The sequence below is a fragment of the Macrobrachium nipponense genome, chromosome 6 (genome assembly GCF_015104395.2).
Source record: "Macrobrachium nipponense isolate FS-2020 chromosome 6, ASM1510439v2, whole genome shotgun sequence".
NCBI classification, from domain to species: Eukaryota; Metazoa; Arthropoda; class Malacostraca; order Decapoda; family Palaemonidae; genus Macrobrachium; species Macrobrachium nipponense.
In genome coordinates, this window is record NC_061108.1 from 126,118,664 (window position 1) to 126,145,811 (window position 27,148).

Here is a 27,148-nt window from a genome sequence, read left to right on the forward strand (position 1 = left end):
TTTTTTGTTTCTCAATGTTAATGAAACTTCTCTTTTGCAGTTCAAAGAAAGTAGACTTAATAGGAAGAAATGGATTGAAAACAAAACAAAAAAAGGAGAGTAATCCATATTTTATTGAAAAACCTTACATCACATTTTCACCAAAAACCTCAAAAGAAGGAGAGATTCATATTGAAAATCCTTACATCACATTTTTACCAATAACCTCTATAAAAAAAAAAATTTCACCTCAAACTAAATCTCCCATAGAAATTCTATTTGTTTTATGATTACTACTATCTAATTTTGGTTAAATAGTTTGGCAATTCCATTTGCAAGATATAAAAGCGTTGAACCGGATTAACTTGAAAGCCATAATTTTACCACATTACTTGTTGGCAAACTTGGGGTGGTAGTTGCATAAAATGTAAACAGGCAAGAATAATTACTTACTACTCAAATACCATCATGCTGAAAGATAAAAAGTGGCCCATTATCAAAAATACCATAACTATTCTCGTCTGTTGCTAGTGACATTAATTAATTTCAATGATAAAGTAAAACTCATGGAAATTCATCAAAAAGACAAAAAAAGTTTAACATGCTTCATGCATTAACACCTGGAATGAAACGTGGAGGAAGAAAGCACTGGAGAAGGGTTTTTGAGTTTGAGCATTTGATTTTAATTAGATAATTCTATATAAACGGTTTGAGACAAAGTATGGAAGGGTCATTTTGTACAAGTACATAATATGGAAGACAAAGTAAAAATACTTAAAAGAAACATTGCCCAGATGGCAAACTCAATTTCTTCAGATAACCACCCTTTCATTTATATGTATTAGGTATGGTGACCAGACTACGGAATTGTTTGATTGTGAAATATTAAAAAAGTGCCAGCATTCCTTTCTCCTTTAGAATCCTTTATAAATTGGATCAAAGTACACAATACAAAAAAAAATTTACACTTTGTAGCACTTGAAAACCACTCTCAAGAGTTGTGGTACTTGATATGTGTTAAAATAGTATTAATGTGATTATATATTACTGCATCTTCTGATTCCTCCTATCCCTTTTCTTTTACAGAGTTCCATGGTGTGTGTGTCTAACTCAGATCCTGCCTCCTAACCCTTCTCTTTTATGGAGAGTTCCCATGGGGTCTCAACTCAGATCCTACCTTTTGAACACTTGTAGAGCATTTATAGCATTGGTGAGTTACATTTGGATATTGGGCAATTTACTTTGATAGGAACTGTTGTTTTGTTGTTAATATTATATAAATGGGAGCATATTTAAAATTTTGCCCTGTTCAGTGAATGCAGTAAATTTATGGATTTTATTTTGTTTGTAATAATAAGTTTTTCAGTCGATTCATAATCCGATTTACTCAGAACCTAGGACAAACGCTGGCACTTGATAGCACTTAAGAGATATGCAAGGTTATTGGGGAAAGTTGTTTTTACTGATTTATAATCAGATTTACTCAGAACGTAAGACAAATGCTGGCACTTGATAGCACTTACAGATACGCAAGGTTATTTGGGAAGTTATAAAAATTCTTTCACTATGTCAAGAACAAAATACTCCTTTAATGCTTTAACAATTAGCCTACAATTTATAATTTAAATATGTCTGATACCCCCCAAGGGCAGGGCAACAATGACAATTCTTTATAGTAGTTCTATATATAAATATATGATGAGACTAAGTTTTTGCACTTGGGCTATACCCAAGAAATTTTGAAGGGATTTTAATGTCCTACACAAAATGTTCATTGATAAGATGCCCATTAATAAGTGCAAGCCAACCAGTCAGTCAAATCAAATTTACAACCTCTTCTAAGGAAACTATTTGTACACCTGAATTTTCTTGCAGACTATTTTAGAAACTGTGGACAATATAAAATCCCTACTAGAATTAACGACAACATTCTAACTCTGATAATGTTATAATTCTTCTTTCCTTTTCTTTCCCTTCTTGGCTGTTGGTTTCTTCTTTGCTTCAGCTTCTGCTTTTTCTTTTTTACCCTGAAATGAAAAAGAAAAGATTTAATTTCCACCAACCAGGTCCAATCTTATGGGACTACTTAAATAATGGCTTCTTTAGATTGGACATAACACACTGTGTCAAAAATTTTATTGCTATAGAGATAACCATCCATTGCTTATGACACTAACTCAATATCTGTTTACAGATGTGTGGTTCCAGTATTAGTGGTAATTGCACCTGGATGGACCCAATACTCCTGTGAAGGATGTGACTTGATTGATGACCCAAACATGCTGCTGGATGGACCCAGCCATCAAGTGACTCATGCTGTTGGATTGCATCAACAATCTATTGATAAGCCACCAATTGAGTAATGCCAAAAACTTCCACACCAGGGTGGACCTGTGATGCCTATAGTATAATGACACTCAATTTTATGGTGCTGGATGGATCCTACAATCCTGCAAGATTTGCCTCTAGGATCCTCCAATGCTTCTGTAATGTTGAACTGTGGTAGACACACCTTCCTCTGTTGCCTTACCATTGGATGGACTTAAATGAAAGACTACTGTGAATGTTGCAGGTGGATGGAGCCAACAATTTGGGTTACTATGTCTGCAGCTGTATAGACAACCTAACAGCATGATGTCTACAGCTAAATTTATCCAAATAGACTGTGCAATGGTTTAGTGTGTAAGTAAGCTCTGGAAGGAAGCATTAATGGTGTGTAATCTACCACTGTATGGACCCAATTATCCCTTTGGTGATCAATCCTGCACTGAGTGGTGGTGGTCAGACTCAACAATTCTGCAAAGCCCTACACTGGATGGAGGCCATATGACTTGACTGATGATCCAAACATGCTGCTGGATGGACCTGGCCATGAAGTGACTCCTGCTGTTGGAATACATCAACAATCCTTTGATGAACCATCAATTTTGTAATGCCCAAAACTCCTGCACCAGGATGGGCCTAATCATCCTGTGATATCTGTCACTGTATGGACCAGACTATCCTGTGATACCTACTTCTGGATTAACTTAACAAATCCTTCAGTATCTTATCAATTTTGCAATGTCAGATTAAGCCAACAATCTTGTGAGTCTTGCTGCTGGATGTTTGTTTGTATGGTGTTTTTATGTTGCATGGAATCAATGGGAATTCAGCAACAGGACCAACGGCTATGTGACTTCTGAACCACGTCGAGAGTGAACTTCTATCACCAGAAATACACATCTCTCACTCCTCAGTGAAATCGCTGAGAATCGAACCCGTGACTACATAGGTAGAATGCCAACACCATACTAACCATGCCACTGAGGAGCTCTGCTGCTGGATGGATGGATCCTATGATCCCTGCTGCAGGATAGACCCCACAATCCAGTGCTGTCAAATGAATCCTAGATTCCTGTGCTGATATGCTGCTGGATGGATCTTACAATCCTGTAAAACTCGCCACTAGGATGCTCCAATGCTTCTGTAATGCTGAATTCCTTTCTATGTTGCCTGTATCATGCAGCCGAGACACTCATCCATCCTGTGGTACATACTGCCTCTGAATGGTCCGTGTTAAAAATATCATGCTGGTTGCAGCATTCCTGGTTCCTCCTCCCACAGTTTAGATCCTAAACCTTAAAATCTGCTACAATACTTGTTGTGGGATGAAATCGACATTCCCCTGGTGTCTTCAATGGGATGGCACTAACCATCCGCTAATGGTGGGTCCAGGATGGACCCTATTTTTCCCATGGTACCTGACTGGATGTTCTACCAGTACTGTGGTTGCCGAACAAATCAATGCTTGCTGCTTTATGAGATGCAACACTTTTAGTGCCTGACGTGATGTTGAACAGAATTTTCCCCATGCTAGCTGCCATGGTTAAGGTAACAATCACATCAGTATTTTGTGGCATGCTGCTTTGATGCTCTTAATACAGATGATGTATTGGCAGCTGGAGGTCCAAGACTAGCATGTTACCCTCCATTGGGATAAGATCAACATCGGTACAGTACCAGCTTCTGGAAGTGCTTGTTTCTGGTGTACATATTGTGGGCTGTTTACATGGGCACAGTGAAAACTAACTAGTGTTGTGCCTGCTGTTGAATAGATGTTACACTCTTATGCTGCTTGCTGCTGCATGGATCTACTGATCCCATAGACTTAGCACTGTATGGACACCCCTGACTGTGATGCCTGCTGCTGGATGGACTCAATCCCGTGGATCAAATTGTGCAGACACATCATGCATAGTTTCTGCTAAATCATCATCATCAAAGACCCCACAATCTGAATCATTACTGTACTGCAACTGACAGAATACCAGTTTCCTTAATTAAAACAAAACTCGCTACCATGCTGCAACAGTCAAATCTTGTCCTTCTTCAAGAGTATATAAAAACAAGTCAAAATTGCTTGATATTTCTTTGGTGCACAGCATGTAAGGTTTCTCTAATTGGTTGTAAAATGTCATTTTTACTGGTACCTGGTTCACAAATTAAATAACTTACAACAGAAAACCCCCAAATAAAAATGCATAGTAAAGTGTATGGGCACATACCAGAAACTGACTGAATAAAACTAAAAATTATGCAGAGGTTTTTAACAAACTCCTTCCTTGGAATCACAGTCAACCTGGCTGAAAATCCCCTTTCACCAAGATAAGAGTCGTAGGTTACCAACTCTGGCAGCATCTTGGCCAGTGTTATCTATCTGCCTCCAACAAAAAGAAATGTTTGCTTACAATAGTATATTAAATGGACTTAAATTTACTACCATAAAGGGACTTAAATTTACCATAATGAACTAAAATTTCCTTTTATGGACTAGTAAATTTCCATAAAAGAATAGCAAAACAAAATCTCTTGCCAACTTTGTAATGAAATGGAATAAAACACCACTTAATGGATTTCAGAAACAAATAAAACACCACTTAATGGATTTCAGAAACAAAAACAAAAAAATAAGACAAAAGCTCCTTACCTCTGAAGTATGATAGCCATGATAAACTTTGTTTTCAATAGAGCATTCCTTCATTTCAGGCTGTTCAACTAAGAAGTCTTTAGCATCCCAAGCTTGTGAGCCATCCTTATACATAAATATGGCACGACGCTGATCTACCATATACCTGGAATGTGGTGCAACTAATGATTCCACAGAAAATTCATAGTTCCTTACCACATCATTTAAGCGACTAAAAAAAACTTGAGGTACCTTAAGGTTAATAAACTTAGTTTCTTTATTGCTAATTTCACAATCACTGATATTTCTCAACATTTATTGGTCTAATTTACATTCAACACTATGTATCATAATACTTGGAAGCTCATTACAATTTTGCTAAATGTTAATGAATAAGTAGACCAGTAGATAAAGCACTCGTAGACAATATCAATACTAGATTGTTAATCAACTGAAAAGCTTATTAAAACTTGTTAATCAACTGAACAGTTTATTAAAACTTATTACCAGTTTCAAATAAAATATTTTATTCATTAACCCTGGTACACTTTTATTTCAATATAACAAAATAAGAAAAACACTACATTCATACTTTGTGCACAGTGTTCAAGAACCTTTATTCGTTATCACAAACATCAATAATCAATGGCATTCTTTAATTTAAAACATCGTGCAGTTCTATATAAAATATCACTCAATTTCTTTTTATCACCTGTGGAGTATGAGTATTTCAACTAAATGTTGCCATTATTGAGCAAATAAAATGGAGAATTTTCAAGGTCTTAATAAATAATACCAAACTCTTTCTATGCACTAACAAAGAGTGCAAGAGATATTACAGTAATAACGTACTACTCTTTCTCCCCTTTCTAATTACGTACAGTAATTACAAACTACTCTTCCTTACCTTTCTAATTCAATATTCTCATGAAAGAATTTTAAACAACTAACTTCTGTTCCATTTTAATTATAAGGTTCATTTCATAAAACCCAACTTTTGTAGACTTATCTCTCTCCTCCTCTAAACCCTTGTGGACAGAACCAACAGCCTACATAAACAAAAGAAGGGGAAAAAATGCTGAAACTAAAGAGGGTGAAATAAAACTGCAGAAATAGACAAGTTATAGGGAAAACTGATTAATAAATATGAGCAGACGGAAAATAAAAGATTCACAAATTCTTGAGACAAGTAGATGGCAAGAATAAATTTATTCCTCACTCAAACATCTAGAGATTACAAAATTCCAAAACTGCAACAGCTAAACTATACCACATTTTAGTTGCAGCCAGGATAAAAACTCATACCAGACAAAGTATAACAGTATTAAACATGATACTAGAAAACAACACAAGTTTGCAGCAGCAGCCTGCCTATGTTGCAAGCAAAAACAGCTAGGTCATAAAGACTAGTGCAGATGTTTACTTTGAGAGCAAAAACAGCTAGGTCATAAAGACTAGTGCAGATGTTTGTTAAAGTAAATTTTATCTTGTGCAAAAAACAATGAACTCAATTTACAACTATGCCAAAGTCAACATTACGAGTTTGCTAAATAAACTTGACTGTCAACAACTCTATCCAAGACCATGCTAGAGAACAAGACACTAACAAGGAAGAAGACAGCTTAAGTGTACACTTAAGATATAATAGCTTCATCATAAAATATACGAAAACCAGCTTCATCATAAAATAAACGAAAACATTTCCACGAGATACCAACTTCTTGACAAACCGAATAAGCAGCATTACATTTATGCTTCTTAAAAATTAGTTTCTTATCAAAAGTTAAGACCTGAAACCTTTTAAAAGTCACTACCATTTAAAACCATACCAACTTAAATGCAAATCTAAATGTAAAGGCAAGTTTTCTGGATCAACTCTCATACTTTGTTTTAAAAGGGTTAAACTTCGTTGCCTGAAAACTACTTCAATCATCAAAAGGTGCCAGGATTCTGCAACCACAAACCTACAGCATAGAGATGGAACAACACCTAGACAAGTAGCACCATTGGCAGACACAATAAGTTTGTTCTCCACACCTTGACACATGTCACTAGTACTGATTACAAATCCCAAATGTCTAAGAACACTAGCTTGTGAAAAATCTGAAATATTACTAAATCTACTATCCCAGCCATCACCTATTGAAAATTCATCTAAATACAGATCCACCAATTCCCAATGATCTTAGCTTACAAATAAATGTTTCACATACTCAAATGCTATGCAGAAATCTGAACTAACCATGCATACCACTGCACCCTCATCAAAAGCACTCTACAAGATGGTAGATGCCGACAAGAGTGCATCAAAAGTACCAAGGGCTTTATAAAACCCAAACTGCAATGCTGTAATCACAAATATGCTTAAAACAGTTTCTCAATAACATTAGACAAATTAGTTACAGTTATTGAAATCAGCCTGTATTCTATTCCCTTAGGTATTGAAGCAATGTTGCCTTCCCTCCATAGAAGAGGAAAACTTGTAAATGCAACTAACTTTCCAAAAGCAGTAGTTACCTTAGGAGTACGGACATAGGTACTATTCTGTTTAAAAAAGATGGGAAAGATAATGCTAGGGTCTATGCAGCTGCAACAGTTATACCACAGAAGCGAAGTTTTTACTTCTTTAGATCTGAAAGCCATTGAACCCAACTTAGGCTCTGGAAAGAAAGAATGAAGTAACATCAAAGATTTGCCACACTGTTAGCTCACACAGACTTGAGCCAAAAGTTTTGCCTTCTGTTTCTACAAGCTCCAAGAAGGGAAGGTATGTTAAGAGTCGACTCAAAGAGTGATGACTAAGGGGTAGTTAACCCTGCCTGTACGTACCAATTCCAACAACTGCTTCCAGTTTGCACTGATGGATGCTCCTACATTACATGTGACAGTTTACATTCCCATAGGAACAAAAATTTTCCACTTAAATGATGAAAGCTATGCTAATTTTTATGTTATCTCTACCACTGAATGCAATATGATTCTATCTTAATATCTAACAAGCTTTAAACTAAACGACATTTATTTCCACTACCCAAGACAATATGTAATATTGGGGTCTGATGAGGGAAATTACAACTGTACTATCTGGCTTTGGTGACTAACCTCTCTGCCTGAATGTGACTGTTGTACAATGCACTCTGCCATATCTTGGTAACCTCTTCAGCTTCATCAGGAGACAAATGGTCTGCTACCTGCACAAACATCATAAGTGTACGACCTTTCTTGCTCATTTTTAATAAATTTTCAGGATCACCTATATTATTTGGGTCAAAACTGAGTTTGGGCTGAGGTCGTAAATGTTCTGGCAACTCATCGTCTGGTAAAGGTTCTTCATCTTCCTGCAAAGAAAATAAAGAAAATTTTAGGAAAGGAAAAAAATTTTGAATGTCAATTTTCATGCCCCATGAGTGCAAGTCTTTCTTACGGGAATTCACAGCCTGCTATTTTGTCAGAAATAAAAAAAACTGGCAAACCACATTAACAAAATGGCTACCTATTTAAATGTGAGCCATCTGGTGGTGGCAATGTTGTAGCCACCAACCATTACCATCATAAATTAGAGTTATAATAAAGTTAATAAGGTTTGGTGCAATTTAGTTGTGTTAGTAGTATTATAATGCATAATTGTAATTGTTGCTACCCTATGACTCTGTAAATGTTCACTACAGTCATTTGCTATGACTTTTAAAGGCAAGTGCATCTTTAAGATAGTGCTACAGCACTGAGAACACAGACTGCTATTAGTGCTAGCCAAGCCTACTTAAATTGGCAAACTCAGGCAGACCTTAGTCAACCCTCACCATACATCAAGTACCATATTGCTTTCAAGTTTTTATGTGTACCGCAGAAGTGAGCTAATCAATTAAAACCATACAGTATATTTGGTCTAAAGCCTCTTTCATACGACGTACAGTAATACTTCACAACTTCAATTACATGTCACCCCTCTCCTTCTCTCTTGGTGAAAACATCCAAATATAATCCAAGAGACAGGGAATAGTATCTAGAGCCTTTTATTGCAATTCTAATCATATCAATTTTCACATAAAAAAACCCTTACTAGTTTTTATTATCATTGTAATTTTAATTCCTTCCCAAATAAAAGCATACGTACTTGAAATTGAGTTTGCATAATAATGTTGGAGAAGAAATGGAGGCATTAGAGTTGCTGGAAATTGTTTGGATGAAATACCTAGAAGGTGAACTGGTGAAATAAAATTGCACTCTTGGACATGAGATTATTTTCTACCTCTCTGGTAACAGTTCAAGAGATGACAAATTTATCATTAAAATCTACAAATTTATCATTATGGTGATCATATCAATTATCATCACTTGAGACTTCCTATGACAGTAATAAGGTTAGAAATTACTGTATTACTATGGCATTCCCAATAAACCTTGCCCCAAAAAATAAAATAGAACATCCATATTTGCTACCAACATTTCATATGTTGGATAAATACAAGCTGATCTACTGATTAGTATCAATTCAGTCAAGTATGTACTTATATAAAAACTTCCTTTTTGTATTACATGAAAATATTTTGAGCCTCCCTTAAAATTTAGATTTGAACACCTCTAACCATAGAGAACTATCTCTGGTTTGGCATCACTGCTTTCCTCAGTTGACACCGAGTTGGTAAACATGAAGGGAATGCCAAAAGCACCATACATTTACAAAATAAGTTAGAACATCATATCCAACAAGTAGGCAAAGTGCATCATGGCACATGCTTGTTATCTATGTAGCCTGATAACCAAGAAAATAAACCAATTAAAATTCCCTCTAATATACTGTTAAGAAATAGTTGATCAGTACACTAGAAGGGTCTATATACAAGACAAGGACAAAATCATCTCTGTGGTCCCAGATTCTGATCGGTACTTTTTTCGAACCCTTACCTACTGATTAAGGAGGGTCCCTGATCAATGATTCAGTTTTAGTTTTCGGTTAAATTTTAGTGTGGCCCCTAATTTTCCCGAGTTTGGTAATGACCTGAACAGCAGCCACAGACTGCTCTGCTCCTAGTTCCTTTAGCATTTCAGATAGAATTATCAACAAATTCTATGGGTGGGAGGTTCCAGGCAGTTCAAACTGAATGAACTGCATGCACAAGTCAACCTGGGACATGCCCTAGGCCATACTTTATTTTAAAGCCCTGTCCACACTAGGAAACATTGCTTGCAAACAAAGTTTGCACAGTTTGCAAACAGTTTCCAAACTGTTTTCAACCAATGTTTCCTGTCCAGACCTCTGTTGTTGTCAGGATGTTTGTTGGTGCAGTAGCCTCTGTATTCTACTTGGCTATTTTAATGCACTTAAGGAGAGAGAAAAAAAAAAAAGGGCGAGGAAATTTTTAGAAAACGGAGCATGTCATGCTGACTTGCTTCCGGTGGAATTGAAAATAGACGGAATGAGTGTTAATAATTTAATTATGATTCTTTTTCTTTCAAGCAATCTCATTTGAACTACTAGCTAACAGCAGTAACATTAAGGCTTTACATTTAAAGTAAGTAGTGTAAATGTTGCTGAACAACATTCATTTGTGATGGTTGAATTCTTGTACGTACGCTCTGTCCTGCCACCTTGCCACGGAATTGTTGAATCAGGAGTCATGACTAGGTCTACAACAATGACTGGTGTCTGATGAATACTGTAGATGGAGAGGGAGATATTTTTAAAAATACATGTGAAATCTTTGATAGGTGTCAAATGAATAAGCAAGTCTACCTTTAATGGTGGGGAGGTTAAATTAGGCTTCTTTTCTTCTCCCTTCTTTTCATTGGTCCGATGAATACCATTTATAGGGGAGAAATAGGGATTCAATGATGCATGCATTTTTCCTTCTTCTAAATCTAAATGCTAATACATTTGATTGGGAGGTATATTCACATTGGCCTATTTGCTCCAGTCTTCCTTCTCTGTGCTCCAGCCAACCACTGCTCCTCAACAATCCAGGATGCACAAACCTCCCTTTACCAACCTTTATCGCATGAAAGCAGCGATAACGGTTATTTTAAAAATTTCCCTCACCCCTCACCAACAAACTAAGCCTAAATATGTTTGCAACACATTTTCTGCTCAGAATTACTTTTTCTTTTGCTTCCCACAACATTTGCGTAAACTTGTGTTACACCTTGTATATACACATGCATACATACATACCTAAACATATATATTTAAATACACTATACATGTGTATATATACTACATATACACACAAAAACTAAATGTTTTCCATTCTGGATGGGAAACAAATATATGGTAAAAAGTGTTTGCAAACAATGTTTCCTACCGTGGACAGGCCTTTAGCCATTAGAAGTAAATTTTTCCTATAGTACTCATATAATCTAGGCCTGCACTTATCCATTTTAAATTTGGCCTCTATGGAGAGTAGTGATGAGTTTTCTCGTGAAAAATATAGCAATATCAATGAACCCATACTTGAGGACCTCTTTCTCCAAAGTTGATGGAGAATTGTACACACTGTGTCACCAAAATGGCTTGCTAGGCTATTGTTGTGAAGGCAACAAGAGTTAACCAACATAATGGTGGTTCAACACATCACACCATGCCAAAGAATTTTTCGGCATTGCTTAATTCCAAATGTAAAAAGAACAATTGCTAAGGAACACCAGGTCAGTTGGAGTATTTCATGTCACAATACAAAAATTCTTATAATGGACAACTTGAAGGACAGTGGTCCTAGCCAGTGACCTCAAATAATATCAAACTAATACTGTTAAGTGTTCTCTGATTATGATTTTATACTGACTGAGATGGAAGCTAAGGCCAGATCTCCATGTTCAAACAAACTGGAATATGTTACATGGGCAAATGAAGTAATTCTAAAAAAACAGATCTTAAACATAACACTTCACTTCCTTTTTTATGCTTACTTACAAATGCATGTCACAGAAAGTGAGGATTTCTGTGGGATGACAAAGCTAGCCTACATCATGCATCAAAAACTATTGCTGCACTTCCATTTCGGGATTTAAGGAAAAATGGTTTTTTATACAGTTATTGCAAATTTACTATTAGTACTTAACCACTAATGTGTCAGCCACTGTCTTTTTCTATACGTATTTCGACATTCATTAGTGCAGCCCCAAATGGGAATTTTTTCTTGTCTGAGAGTACAGTGATTAAGACTGGTTAACATACGTCGAATATGCTTGGTTAACATACTTCGAATATGTTTTGTTATTTTCATCTGAAAATGTGGATACCCAATGCTGACAACAAATTACTTCTATTCTAGGTTTCAAGAGCAGATATGTACCTTTGTGCTTTTTGTTTTTGTTTCAAATGTATCCAACGCTCATTTCAGTAAAAAAATGTTCTTTATATCCTTCAATAATGGGGGAGCAAAGTGGAAAAGCAGGGTTTTTGGGTGGGAGAAAATACTACAAAGTTAAATACAAGGAAGTACAATTCAATAATAACCCATACACTTCTGCAAGTTGTAATTCTGATTAAGATAAGGTTTATTTAACATTTTCAAAGTGACACCACACACTGGTTAAGTAAAGACATGGTGACCGATTATACTAAAATGGGGTGATTTGGGAAGTTGCTCCACTACATTTGGACTAGGCATCCTAGGTTAGGTAAGGTTAGGTTGCAACCTTATTATAATTTTAATTCACAATACCTTACAGTAGGTAGGTGGGGGCTCTGCCCATGCCCAGGTAAGGATCCAGCCCCCTTTGTTAGGTTAGTTAAATAAATCCTCATATTTTATTAGTTTTGTTTTCCCTAATCCAAAAGCCTGTCTTCCCACTGTGGTCCCTATAACTGTAGAATATGCAGAGTGCAGGGGGGGTTTATATCTCAAAATGGATTGCGTACAAAATGATGGGCCATATTTTTCATATGGGTTCTCCAAATAAAAAATACCCTACATTAAAACAAAAGTTGTCCAACATCTTCTAAACCATTCCAAAAAGCAAATAAACACCATAAATTAAAACTAAAGCTACCCAACCCGTTCTAAACCATCGCAAAAAGTACTCCCCTAGTAAAGTGCCATCAATTCTGGAACTGCATGTTTTACCAAAATGATGTGAAATGTGATCAAGCAGAACCTCTCTCCTGTCTCTACAGCACTTCTTAAGACTACTGTACTGTGGCAACCTGAATGTTTGGTTACCCATTAACAGGAAATTTAAACCTGACCAATCATACGCCCAGTCACCCTCAGTCACACTTGAGGCCTTTTGTTTTTTAAATCCAACCAATTGCAGCAAATTTGAACTATGCGACTCACATGTTGGGACATCACTTGCTCTGATCCAGATTCAGCCATTCTCGACTGTTCCAGACTCAAAATGGAAGCATATAACAAAGATTTTTAAAATTTTTCTGTGTTTCAATAAATTCTGCCCAGGATATATCATCGTCCCAGGTAGGGCACTGGCTTAGCATTTCCATGATATACCGCAGCCGAAAGTTAAAAATTTGACGATTTTGTCTTCAGCAATTTGAGTCAGGTAAGCATTACATTTGTTATTCTTTAATAAGTCAGTATGGTGATATATGAGGTATCTGGTTTATTACCATCAATTAGTAGCCTAGTGAGGTACTTCTTTAAAAAGTTTTGAGTTGGGGAGTTTCAGCCCCTGACCAAACCACGCCACATCTTTGGTGAGCTTAGTTTAAAATGTATTCAATCTAAATCTTGGCAGCCTATCATTAAGGGAAAGCTTAGGCCAGTTCAAATCTTTATTTCCAGCATTGCCTTACAGGGTCCAGGGAGGCAAAGTTGGAACTCAACACTCTAAGTAAGGTTAGGCAAGGAGAAAGTTTGCCTTGGTGGTAACCCAGTTGAAATGAAATGTATGTTTGATATGATTTTAACTGGTCTCTGAGATATAGCCAATGCCAAGTCACATGTTTAAAATGGAAACTTGGATCCAATGAACTTCTTATACCCTATTATAAAGTTGCCTAAGCAGACCAATGGACAAGGTCCTTCAAACTAATGTTTCTGTAATTTCAATTGCACAATTTATTATTATTATTTCATTAGATGAAACCTACTCACAAGGAACAAGCACACAGGGGGCACCGACTCGAAATTCCAGCTTCCAAAGAATGTTGGTTTAAATCTCCCACCACGGGGCCCACACTGCAGCATTAACTGATCATGATTCGTACGGAACCAGTGATTTTTCATCACCCTTAGGGAGACATGAACCTGTGACATCCAAGTAGCATGCCATGACATTAACCACTATACCAGTGGACCCACATTTTTCGTTAACCTTTTAGTTAAACCCATTAACCTATATTCATACCATCATCAAGATTATAGGACACTGGGACATGGCCCAAAGTCCCTCAAACTTACTACTACTGATGACATTTCGGAGCGAATGGAGACAGGAGGTCATGGTCTGGCGTAGGTTATCCGTTAAATGTAGTCTAAATTTCAGAGGGAATACGACCTAACCAGACCTAACTATGTATACTAACACCTCCTAAGTAATTTGCGACTCATTTCATCTGTATAGGTACTAGGCCTACCCAAAATTTGAACTGTTCGACGAAAAAAAAAAAATACATAGGGTAAATGACTGAGCCGCAAACATTCAATTGCTTAAAATTCACCTTTTCACTCTATTCGTAATGGTGAAGCTACAAAAAAAATAGAACCTTTAAGCAAATCTTTCATAAGATTGAAGTTTCATTAACAAATAATGACTCGGTTGTCGCGATTGGACACTTCCTTCTCAGAGCTCATTTAACTATGTACCAAACACCAATGGCATATGTACATGTAACGTCTGACATGGAATTCCCAGGGGTCATGTGGTTGAAATGAAATGCGTTCTACCCTGACATCACAAACTAAACTCCACAGCACTTATTGGATTGCAATTATACATATTTTGTTCTTAATTCACTCAAAATACCACTTAAAATATGTCAGAATGGTTGTTTACAGCACTTCACTCCATCAAAGTAGCAAAACCGTAGAGGGAACAACTTTCCAGCCTAATTGTACATCTGACTGCAACAAACATCTGAGAGTGGACGGTGCAAAATGTTAAGTAATCAAGATATTATGCGAGTATTATGATTACAACAATTACATGAATAACTGGTAAACTTCTCAGACACATACTGTGCACATATGAGTGTAATATACCACTTTCTGCAAGAATATCGAGTACGACAATTTATCTTGAATTGGTAGGGCAGTCAAGATGTTATGATGTCATAATACAGGAGTGAAATGAAAGTCCTAAATCCAAAATGATTATCATTATATTCTACAAAACTTACACTATACGTACATGTAATATATACTACACCGTATATAATATATGTTAAAAACTATATGAAAACGCGAAAAATACATTGTAATGTTCACAGCAAAAACACTGAATTTTGTATGTATCAGGAATCTGGTTACTTTTTCAACAAAAAATATTGTCAAATTAATTATCATGAATACATAATACATAGACGAAATTCGCAACCTTATTCTGGAGTTTAACCAATTATTTAAACATATTATCTAGCACACTGGCAACGCAAAAATTCACAAGGTTTCCCTCGCACGTCCCAATGGCCACCAGAATTAATCATTGTTGAAAGGAAATTGTACTAGCGTCTATGGAAACAACATCTGATCAGATTTAACACAGGAAATGGGCAGTTCGTCTACACAAGTAACTCGGCAAACATCGAGATGGCATCACTCCCTAATTTTAAGGAGTTTGGAGGAAAAAATTTCAAAAGCATCATGGCCAACAAGTTAGCACTGGGCACAGCTAGACCTTCATTAACTTGCTTAACCTGAAATATGCTATTATTTTGTAATTTAGGAGAAAACACTTATTTTGATAGGAGTGGTCTTGGCCTGCTGGAATGACTGTGTTGGGGCCCGATAATTAACCCTAATAGAGCTATTCCACAAAATAAAAATTCTTAATAAAATGATCCCCAATGGTTATTCCCTAATTCTGCAATCACTCCTCTAATACTACTAGGCCTAGTGTCCCCCCCCCCCCCCCCCAAAAAAAAAAAAGTAAAAAACTTTCAAATTGACAGAACGGCGACATAGCGGCCACCTCTCTCGGAACGTGGCCACTTCCCGAAAAAGAGCTTTAACTAAGGTAAAAATCGCAGGGTACATAGTGGACCATGTACGATCAGCGTGAACAATCCCAAAAAAAGTACATTATAACGCGTCCTGACATCGGAGATGGGCATCAGTCGCGACTTCTTGTTGGTGAGAAACGGAGCTAAAGACCTCTACTCTCCTTCCGAAGTAAGTATTTTCTCCAAAGTTAGAAATTAAGGCCAAATTTAAAGCATTAAACAGAGGGTAGTGAAAAGGGTGTCCAACGCAGTGCAAATCTCACCAAAACGCGTTCAACATTTTTACTTACAACTCAAAATATTTAGAAGATTCAATCGGAAAACGGTCCCTCACCGGCTTGTTTGTTAGTAAACAACTGTTTTGGTAGAAGACGACGACGAAGCGTGCACTTCGATAATTTTTTAAATAAATAGTAAAACATCAATATTTTACATATTTATGATGATTAATTTGAAAATATTCGTTATTGAAAAAGTAACTCTATTCTGACTCAAATTTAAGTAATTATTTCTTGGAATTAGAATGTTCTTCTAAGTCCTGTATTATGACGTCACGACATCTTGACTTTCGTACCTATTGTAAATAATTGCTTTACTCAACTTTCTTGCAGAACAATTTACCAGTTATTCATGCAGATTATCAGCTCTTCATGTAATTGCTATAATCGTAATGCGCATATATATCTTTATTATTTACTTTTTGGATATATGAAGATGTTTTACTGCCGGATTATCGCCGTAGTGTGACGCAATCGTTTTCGGTCCCTGGGCCTCTGTTTTCGCACCATAAGAAATTATGGGGCCGTATTTGCAATGACTAGAAAGTTGTTTTAAGAGGAAAGTTAGCATTGAGGGGCATATGTTTTGATTGAGAAAAATACAAATTTATTCAATATCTAGCTTGTAAAAAATACTTTATTGCAAAAAACTTGATTGACAACTAAGCAGCATACCTACTATGGGTTTCAGAGACAGTGCAAGCACGTTTTTGGGCAATACCTATTTCTGTAACGAACACTCTTATCAGAACGAGATTTTGCTATAGTGCATTACACCCAGTGCCGTAATTTATAAGGGTATCGTGAATCACTAATCATAAAGAATAACGACACTTGTCCTTGTACCAAGAGACAAAAACTCCATTATGCAGAAATGGATACGAACACGCGTAAAAAGCTCCACCTACCCTCTCCCCCCACCTCTCCACCGCCACCCCTTTCCTTCTTCGTTCCTTCGCCTTCTTTTCTCTCTCTCTCTCTCTCTGTTGCCAATTGGTATGTGTTGACCCTCCAAACTGGGTATAAGACTACACACAAAACGTTGAAATTGGTGAAATTAGGCTATGTATTAGAAATATATATACATAAATATTAACGCAATTTTGTCATTATTGCATTACTATGACAACTAGAATTCATGGAAACAGTTTATAATAATGAATCGGCGTATGTGTGAAGCCTCCACTAATGTGGTTTTTTTTTTTTCCTTTTTTTTTTTTTTTTTTTTTTTTTTTTTTTTTTTTTTTTTTTCTGGCCCAACGATGATTGTGCCATTCTTAGCATGCAAACATTAAAGGTTACATTTATTTCTGGCATATGGTTATTAAAGAAATCAAAATATAATATAGACTGAAATCAATGAAAAGTGCTAGAAAAAAAAAAAACAAAAAAGCAAAAAAAAAAAAATATGCATATAATCCACTTATCCGTAGTCGTTCCTCTATGGTTTTCGGCAGCCAGATGTACGAAAAAGTTAGAAATATTTGATTATATCTACTTTAGAAATATCTGTAATTTTTGGGGGTAATTTGGTTGCAAAAAAGGGATAATATACATGAAATAAATTAAAATTTTTAAATAAAGTAAATGAATGTAACTAGTAAGAGTAAAGTAAACAATTTAGGGAATAAAACTTTGCAGTTTTGTCGTCTGCTGTTCGTAACTGGAACAGCAACTTGTTTAAAGTGCAATGTGGAGTGAATTGAGACCAAAATGTGTATAATAACAATCAAATAAGCACTGTGGAGTTTCAGTTGTGATGGCAGTAAGGATAAAAACCACCGATTACAAGGTAAGAATGAATTCAGTTCAAACCATGACCCTGGGAATAAAAAGTTTCGTACTTTCAGTAATATAGGCAACAAAATGTAGTTTTATTGTGCTGATTACAACTCAATCTTGAGTAAGATCAATAAACATTACATACATAGGGTAGAACACCACGGCAGGCCAACCCTCATCACGGTGGACGGGTCTTATTCACTCGATATTTAATTGGTGAAACAAGAATACAATTGCAACTCTAAGCATACCATTTAAAAGACTGAAGTTTCGTCAACATAATGTGATATATGAAAGCCCCATACGAACTAAAATAAGCATGTGAGCTCTTCGTAAAATATGTTTTCATAGCAGTTTTGAAATCCAATATGGCGGCTACGTTTTGCATGGACGGTTCTCATCAGTGACGGCCACCATCTTTCCCCAGCCTTCCCAGCACTCATTTGAACAATGTTAGCGTATATATTGTAACGTTTATTGATCTTACTCAAAGATTGCAGTTGTAATCAGCACAATAAAAAAAACACATTTTGTTGCCTATATTAGTGAAAGTATGAAACTTGTTATTCCCGGGGTTATGGTTGGAAACTGAATTCATTCTTACCTTGTAATCGGTGGTTTTATCCTTACTGCCATCACAACTGAAACTCCACAGTGCTTATTTGATTGTAATTATACACATTTTGGTCTTAATTCACTCCACAGTGCACTTGAACCACGCTGTGGTTCCTGGTTCCTAAGCACTCACTCCGCAAACACAGTTACGAGCAGCAGACGACACACTGTTATGAGATGCAAAGCTTTATTCCTAATTGTTTACATTACTCAATATTTAGTTTAACTTTACTTCAAAATGTTTATTTAATTCATGTCTATTATCCCTTTTTTGCAACCAAATTAACCCCCCAAAATTACAAATGTTTCGGATGTATACTACGAGCAGACGACTGAGGAAAAATGACTCATCGTTGCCAATCTAGTGGAGCGTCATACATACGCCGATGCATTTACAAATTGTTTCGATGAATTCTAGTTGTCATAGTAATGCAGTAATGATAAAATTGCTGTAATATGTACGTATATATAATACAAATAGATACGCTAATTTCACTTATTTCCCCGGTTTTGTGTAAGTCTTATACCTAGTTTGGAGGGTAAACACATACCAATTGACAACACTGATAAACAATTGAAGCGCGCAAAACGCCGCAAAGAATGCCGTAGTCCCCTTGAATAAGTGCTGGTAAGAGGTTGGTTTACGATTGTTGTGATGAAAGTGCCCCAGCGTCTATGGGTACAAGTGGTGTGCAGATTTAGCACAGGAAATGGGAAGTTTGTTGACACAAGCGACTCCGTAAACATCAGAAGGCGTCAATCTTCGAAACATTTTTTAGTTGTAAGTAAAAATTTCTAAAGCGTTTTGGTGAGATTTCCACTGCCGTAGCCACCCTTTTCACTACCCTCTGTTTAAATCTTAAAATTTGGCCTTAATTTCTAACTTTGGAGAAAATACTTACTTCGAAAGGAGAGTAGAGGTCTTTAGCTCCGTTTCTCACCAACAACAAGTCGCGACTGATGCCCATCTCCGTTATAATGTACTTTTTCGGAGGGTGGCAAGCGTTGAATGTAGGTGGCCTGTTTGGCCTGCTGTGATGTTTTACCCTACGCTAACATTGTTCAAATAATTGCTGGGAAGGCTGGGAAAGATGATTGTCGTCACTGATCAGAACCTGTACATCCCACGGTAGCCGCCATATTGGATTTCAAAACTGCCTTGAAAATATATTTTACGAAGAGCGTCACATGCTTATTTTAGTTCGTATGGGCTTTCGGGCTTTCATATATCACATTATGTTGATGAAACTTCAATCTTTTGAATGGTATGCTTGAAGTTGTAATTGTATTCTTGTTTCTCCATTTAAATATAGAGTGAATAAGACCTGTCCACCGTGATAAGGGTTGGTAGTCGCTGGTGTTTCCCCCTAAGTTGTTATTTTGTAATTTAGGAAAAAATACTTATTTTGAGAGGAACATAGAGGTCTGGGTGTGCTGCCAGGATGGATCGTGGGCCACAACTCTTGATTGATGTTCATGGCAGCGAATTAAAGTACTTTTTCGGGAAGATGGTCGCATTCTGGGATTGGTGACCACTAGGGGAAACATCAGTACAGGCCAACCCTCATCACGGTAGACGGTGTCTTATTCACTCGATATTTAATTGGTGAAACATGAATACAATTGCAACTCTAAGCATACCATTTAAAAGACTGAAGTTTCGTCAACATATTGTGATATATGAAAGCCCCATACGAACTAAAATAAGCATGTGAGCTCTTCGTAAAATATGTTTTCAAGGCAGTTTTGAAATCCAATATGGCGGCTACGTTTTTCATGGACGGTTTCTCATCAGTGACGGCCACCATCTTTCCCCAGCCTTCCCAGCACTCATTTGAACAATGTTAGCGTATGTATGTAACGTTTATTGATCTTACTCAAGATTGCAGTTGTAATCAGCACAATAAAACAACATTTTGTTGCCTATATTAGTGAAAGTATGAAACTTGTTATTCCCGGGGTTATGGTTTGGAACTGAATTCATTCTTACCTTGTAATCGGCGGTTTTTTATCCTTACTGCCATCACACTGAAACTCCACAGTGCTTATTTGATTGTTTATTATACACATTTTGTCTCAGTTCACTCCACATTGCACTTTAAACCCGTTGCTGTTCCTGGTTTCTAAGCGCGCGCGCCATAAACACAATTACAAATAGCAGACGACGACAGACGACGACAGACGACGAAACTGCAAAGTTTTATTCCCTAAACTGTTTACTTTACTCGTTATTTAGTTTTAAATTTACATTGTTATTTAAAAATTTTGATTTAATTCATGTATATTATCCCTTTTTTGCAACCAAAATACCCCGAAAAATTACAGATATTTCTAACGTAGATAAAATCAAATGTTTCTAACGTTTTCGTACATCTGGGCTGCCGAAAAACCATAGAGGAACGAATACGGAAAAGTGCATAGAGGAACGACTACGTTTTTTTTTTTTTTTGCTTTTTTTGTTTTGCTAGCACTTTTCATTGATTTCAGTCTTTATTAGTATTTTGAATTTCTTAAATAATCGTATGCCAGAAATAAATGTAACCTTTAATGTTTGCATGCTTTAATGTTTGCATGCTAAGAATGGCAAAATCATCGTTGCCACATTAGTGGAGCTTCACACATACGCCGTTCCATTATCCTGTTAGCGTCCGCCCCTGATGAGTCGCTGCTAACGTACCGTCACGCTTTTTTTTTTGTTTTTTGTAATCAGCGATCATAGCACTGATGATAGTTTTTCAAAGTTAATATTGATTTTTATGCTTGTTATTCATACTGTAATTAACTGTAGGAAATTTCTCTCTCTCTCTCTCTCTCTCTCTCTCTCTCTCTCTCTCTCTCTCTCTCTCTCTCTCTCTCTCTCTCTCGGAGTCCAGTCACTCGGCAAAGAAAAGTCATCTTCACTCCCGCAATTGGAAGAAAAGTTTGTATCATCACTGGAGGATTCAGAAACTAGAGCTCTCATCATCAATAGGTTATCAATATCACACTCCTCATCTAGTATTTGATTGATCTCACCTAAAGAAATATGCCTCCTCTTTGGGACATTCATTGTGAAAGACGCGAAATCCAATTTGTCTCGATAAACGCCCGAAGCGTATTGAAAGAAAACCAACAGGGAAGGCAGTTTTCAGTTTTAGCATAAGCGCACCACCAGGAAAGAGTTGCCAGGCTGGAAATAAGTTTCCCATGTGCTGAGAGTGTTACCAAATGATGTTCCTACACTTTCTATACGAGTAAACGTATTATTACGGGGCTGACGGCTGACAAGCACAGTTAAAGTCTTGAACGTAATATCCCGTTGAAGGCGCTACCGAGTAGATCGCGGTAAACGTATTATTACGTGGTGACGCTTAACAGGTTATAAACTGTTTCCATGAATTCTAGTTGTCATAGTAATGCAATAATGATAAATTGCTTTAATATTTATGTATATATACTTCCAATATAGCCTAATTTCACCAATTTCAAGTTTTGTGTGTAGTCTTATACCCAGTTTGGAGGGTCAACACATACCGAATGGCAACAGAGAGAGAGAGAGAGAGAGAGAGAGAGAGAGAGAGAGAGAGAGAGAGAGGACGGCGGAGCGAGGAACGAAGAAGAAAAAGGATGGCGGTGGAGGGGGGGGGGGGGGTTGGGGAGAGGGTAGGTGGAGCTTTATACGCGTGTTCGTATCCATTTCTGCATAATGGAGTTTTTGTCTCTTGGTACAAGGACAAGTGTCGTTATTCTTACGATTAGTGATTCACGATACCCTTATAAATTACGGCACGGGTGGGGTGTAATGCACTATAGCAAAATCTCGTTCTGTTAAGAGTTGTTTCGTTACAGAAATAGGTATTGCCCAAAAACGTGCTTGCACTGTCTCTGAAACCCAATAGTAGACATGCTGCTTAGTTGTCAATCAAGTTTTTATAACCAAGTATTTTTTACAAGCTAGCTATTGAATAATTTGTATTTTTCTCAGTCAAAACATATGCCCCTCAATGCTAACTTTCCTCTTTTAACGACTTTCTGGTCATTGCAAATTCGGCCCATAATTTCTTATGGTGCGAAAAACAGACAAGAGGCCCATGGACCGAAAACGATTGCGTCACACTACGGCGATAATCCAGCAGTAAAACGATCTTCATATATCCAAAAAGTAAATAATAAAGATATATATGCGCATTACGATTATAAACAATTACATGTATAGCTGATAACAATCTGCATGAATAACTGGTAAACTGTTCTGCAATGACAGTTGAGTATAGCAATTATTTACAATAGGTACGAAAGTCAAGATGTCGTGACGTCATAATACAGAACTTGAAAGAACGTTCTAATTCAGAAAAATAATTACTTAAATTTGAGTCAGAGTCGAGTTACTTTTTCAATAACGAATATTTTCAAATTAATCATCATAAATATGTAAAATATTGATGTTTTACTACTTATTTAAAAATTAGCCAAGCACGCTTCTCGTCATCTTCTACCCCAACCACGCTGTTTACGCCTGGCTTTGTTGTTGATGAGAAATCGTGTTTCGATTGTTGTGATAAAAGTGCTCCAGCGTCTGTGGGTACAAGTGGTGTGCGGATTTATCACAGGAAATGGTTAGTTTATTGACACAAGCTACTCCGTAAACATCGAGATGGCGTCAATCTTCTAAATACCTGAGTTGTAAGTAAAAATGTTGAACGCGTTTTGGTGAGATTTTCCACTGCCGTAGCCACCCTTTTCACTACCCTCTGTAAATGTTTAAATCTTAAAATTTGGCCTTAATTTCTAAACTTTGGGGGAAAATACTTACTTCGAAAGGAGAGTAGAGGTCTTTAGCTCCGTTTCTCACCAACAACAAGTCGCGACTGATGCCCATCTCGGTTGTCAGGACGCGTTATAATGTACTTTTTCGGAGGGTGGCTTGCACTGATGGTAAGCTGGCCTGCGTGGCCTGCTTTGATGTTTTACCCTACGCTAACATTGTTCAAATAATTGCTGGGAAGGCTGGGAAAGATGATTGTCGTCACTGATCAGAACCTGTACATCCCACGGTAGCCGCCATATTGGATTTCAAAACTGCCTTGAAAATATATTTTACGAAGAGCGTCACATGCTTATTTTAGTTCGTATGGGCTTTCGGGCTTTCATATATCACATTATGTTGATGAAACTTCAATCTTTTGAATGGTATGCTTGAAGTTGTAATTGTATTCTTGTTTCTTCTCCATTTAAATATAAGAGTGAATAAGACCTGTCCACCGTGATAAGGATTGTAGTCGCTGGTGTTTCCCCTAAGTTGTTATTTGTAATTTAGGAAAAAAGAAAAAATACTTATTTTGAGAGGAACATAGAGGTCTGGGTGTGCTGCCAGGATGGATCGTGGGCCACAACTCTTGATTGATGTTCATGGCAGCGAATTAAAGTACTTTTTCGGGAAGATGGTCGCATTCTGGGATTGGTGACCACTATGTCGCTGCTTGGTCATTTACCCTAGGCTAGTTAAATCATATTTTCAATGTCGGAATGCAATTACGTTTTAAAGTAAAGAAAACGGCAAAATAAAATCCAATGTCAGTAATTCTTTCCCTAATGACGCTAGGCTGCCCGTCTACAGACGTCAGATAGGTAACCCAGGTAACCCAAATTGCCTTCTGATGTGAAATTCTAAAACTCCGAATAGCTTAAGTGCAATCTTCCTCAGGTGCATTATACAAGCAATAAAAATACCCAAATACCTATCACTCTACGCTTAGTTTAATCTAACATTGCCAATGGCAGGCTTGAACCACACAGGTAGCTAGGTAGTAACTCCTGAATGAATATCATATGTTTATGACCAAATTACTCACATCCCACTGATCCAATAGTCGTTCCATATCAGCATCAGTGTAGTCTCTTATGTCCTTCTTTGTCCAAGCCGGTTTTTCTTCATCGTTAGTTTTTTTACTCGACACACAAACGAAAAATAACAGGAAAAATCCCAAAATACACGTTATCCTGACCGCCATGTTGGTTTGTTTACATCCTGCGTTATTTTCACTGCGCAATTATACTTCTTATTTTGTTTGCTACGTCAATTTTGCCAATTTGTTTCTACAAAAACTTCTATTTTGCTTTGATCTTATTTATATTTCTTCATATTCATCATAATTTTGGTATAAATGATAATATTTATACAGTGTGACGTTTCCTGGAAAGTGAAAATAACTCGCCGGTTCTTAATTATACCTATATTAAAATCTTTGAAATTCACCCATTCTTCACTGATAACTGAATCGTATTTCATTTGGCTAAGATAATTCAGGGAAGACGGAAGATAAATTCAAGGAGAGAGAAAAGACAATAATCCAGACTCAATCAACATTACGCGGCACTTATATGACGTTGCTTTCCCTGATTGGCTTGTCTAAAATGAGTGACATTGTTTAATTTGTCGAAATTACCGACAAGTGTCTTTGCTCTCTGGCTCACATTCTCAAAAATTTACACAAAGGCCTCCTCGCTGCCTTTATGCACTATCAAAAACCGAAAATGGCCAGGTCCTAGACCATTTTTTATCAACTTGTTATTGCAGTATATGGTAGTGTGAGGACCAGAGAGTAAGACAGGTACAAGTCAGCAACACACGCGAGCAACTATGCACATCCCACAGTGTATCAGCCTATGTCAGTAATTATTATACTTGTAACATGCTCAAACAGGCTCACACAACAATCCCCTGAATTTGAACAGCCCATTAGAACTTTGCGGGAGGTCAGAGATTTTTTCCCCTCTCTCTCTCTCTCTCTCTCTCTCTCTCTCTCTCTCTCGTGTTAATGGTGTTTCTTATACCTTTTATATTTCTTACATGAAATATTGTTAGATTAAAGCGGAAAACACAAACACAATGAATGTACGTATATATATATATATATATATATATATATATATATACTATATATATATATATTAATATATATATATATATAATATATATCTATATATATATATATATATATATATATATATAGATATATATATATATATATATATATATATATATATATATATATATATAATATATGTATATATATATGTAGAATCTACTGGTCACTTTTTTACCAGATACATATGCAATTGTAATGCTCTTTTTTGGATAAACTTGTCACTACAAAGCCTGAAGATCCAAGTTCACAGAAATTTGAAGAAGAAATTGTGATGTCCGGTCCTGGGAAACGAACGTGTATATATATACATATATATATACATATATATATATATATATATATATATATATATTATATAAAGGGCTGTTGCCTTGTATAATAAGGCGCCCTATGAGGTAATGTTAGACTTGCGATAATCTTACGCTAAGTCGGTTGGTTATGCACTTCCATACTCATGTGGGTGTCTTAGGGTTTCATGATAACGAACGAAAGTAAGTATCTTCTTTTCTGAATGTGAGGTTTCTAGTAGAAAACACGAAGTATAAAAATACATATATTCTTCTGAGATTACATGATGAATATCAGACAGGGTTGTACAGGTCTGCCAATGACAATGGCTTGATCGCTTCTGCCAATGATGGTGGCTAATTCTGTTCTGTCTACCATCTCGGTTACAAGTCATAAAGGAAGCAGACAGTAGCTCGAACATATGAACATACATACAAAATGAGACACATTAGAAATCACGTAGGCCGTTTGAATTATAGCTCGCGGTAATTGTCTCAAGCAGGAAGCTTGGACTAATGTTTCAAAACAAATGAATGACCACAGGTGATGGCATGTCAACTTAGCCTACTTTATTGTATACGTCTTCTTTATCGTCTCTGGTCTGATCACATTCCTGCAAGCAATCTGGCTGACCTCTTTAGTTTTAGTTTTTTATATATAAGGAATAACATTCCATATTTTTATTATGTATCACTTACATAAATAAAGCTCGGTCAGCTACAAAAACCAACCACTGAATATTACTCAACTTGAACTTGCATTTGACTTATAGGAGTGTGATACAGACACTATGTGAAATATATATAGATATATAGAAAATACTTATAAGTAAAAAAAAAATTCATGGTGTACACAAATACAGATTCAAGTAATAAGATATAAGACATAATATGCATATGATGATATTCGTAAATAATAGTGATCACGTGATATATACTGATACAGTTTTTCACTTTATCTCTTTAAGATACATATGCTACAGAAAATACTAATGTACTCTGATAATTGCATAGAATAAAGATTAACATGATAAAAATCATATTTTAACTGATAAAAATTTCATATATGAATTGATAAAAATTATTAATGTTTATGCTGATTGATTCGTTGATTTTTATGCTAACTGTTATATATCTGCAGTTATTGGTAAGATAAAAGGTAACAGATTGATTATAGGCTACCTGATTTATTTATACATATGTATATGGATTCATATAATTATGATTAATAT

General features: G+C 36.3%; 1 protein-coding gene across 1 annotated transcript; it reads right to left on the reverse strand.

The window, feature by feature from the left end:
* Window positions 1-95: 95 nt before the first annotated feature.
* On the reverse strand, window positions 96-24,733 carry LOC135216145 (LDLR chaperone boca-like). Its single transcript, XM_064251236.1, has 4 exons — window positions 24,553-24,733; window positions 8,030-8,265; window positions 4,949-5,093; window positions 96-2,006 (listed from the first exon to the last, which is right to left on the reverse strand). Exons 1-4 carry the CDS (start codon window positions 24,709-24,711, stop codon window positions 1,926-1,928), a joined length of 621 nt encoding a protein of 206 aa, XP_064107306.1. The 5' UTR covers window positions 24,712-24,733; the 3' UTR covers window positions 96-1,925.
* Window positions 24,734-27,148: the final 2,415 nt, after the last annotated feature.

What these genes read in the sequence shown, in the direction of transcription:
- LOC135216145 (XM_064251236.1), bottom strand. Translation starts at nt 24,711, where the DNA reads ATGGCGGTCAGGATAACGTGTATTTTGGGATTTTTCCTGTTATTTTTC. An exon ending in GACTATTGGATCAGTGGGAT is followed by an intron (nt 8,266 to 24,552) that starts GTGAGTAATTTG and finishes TTTTCTTTGCAG; the next exon opens with GAAGATGAAGAACCTTTACC. An exon ending in ATGGCTATCATACTTCAGAG is followed by an intron (nt 2,007 to 4,948) that starts GTAAGGAGCTTT and finishes TTTTCATTTCAG; the next exon opens with GGTAAAAAAGAAAAAGCAGA.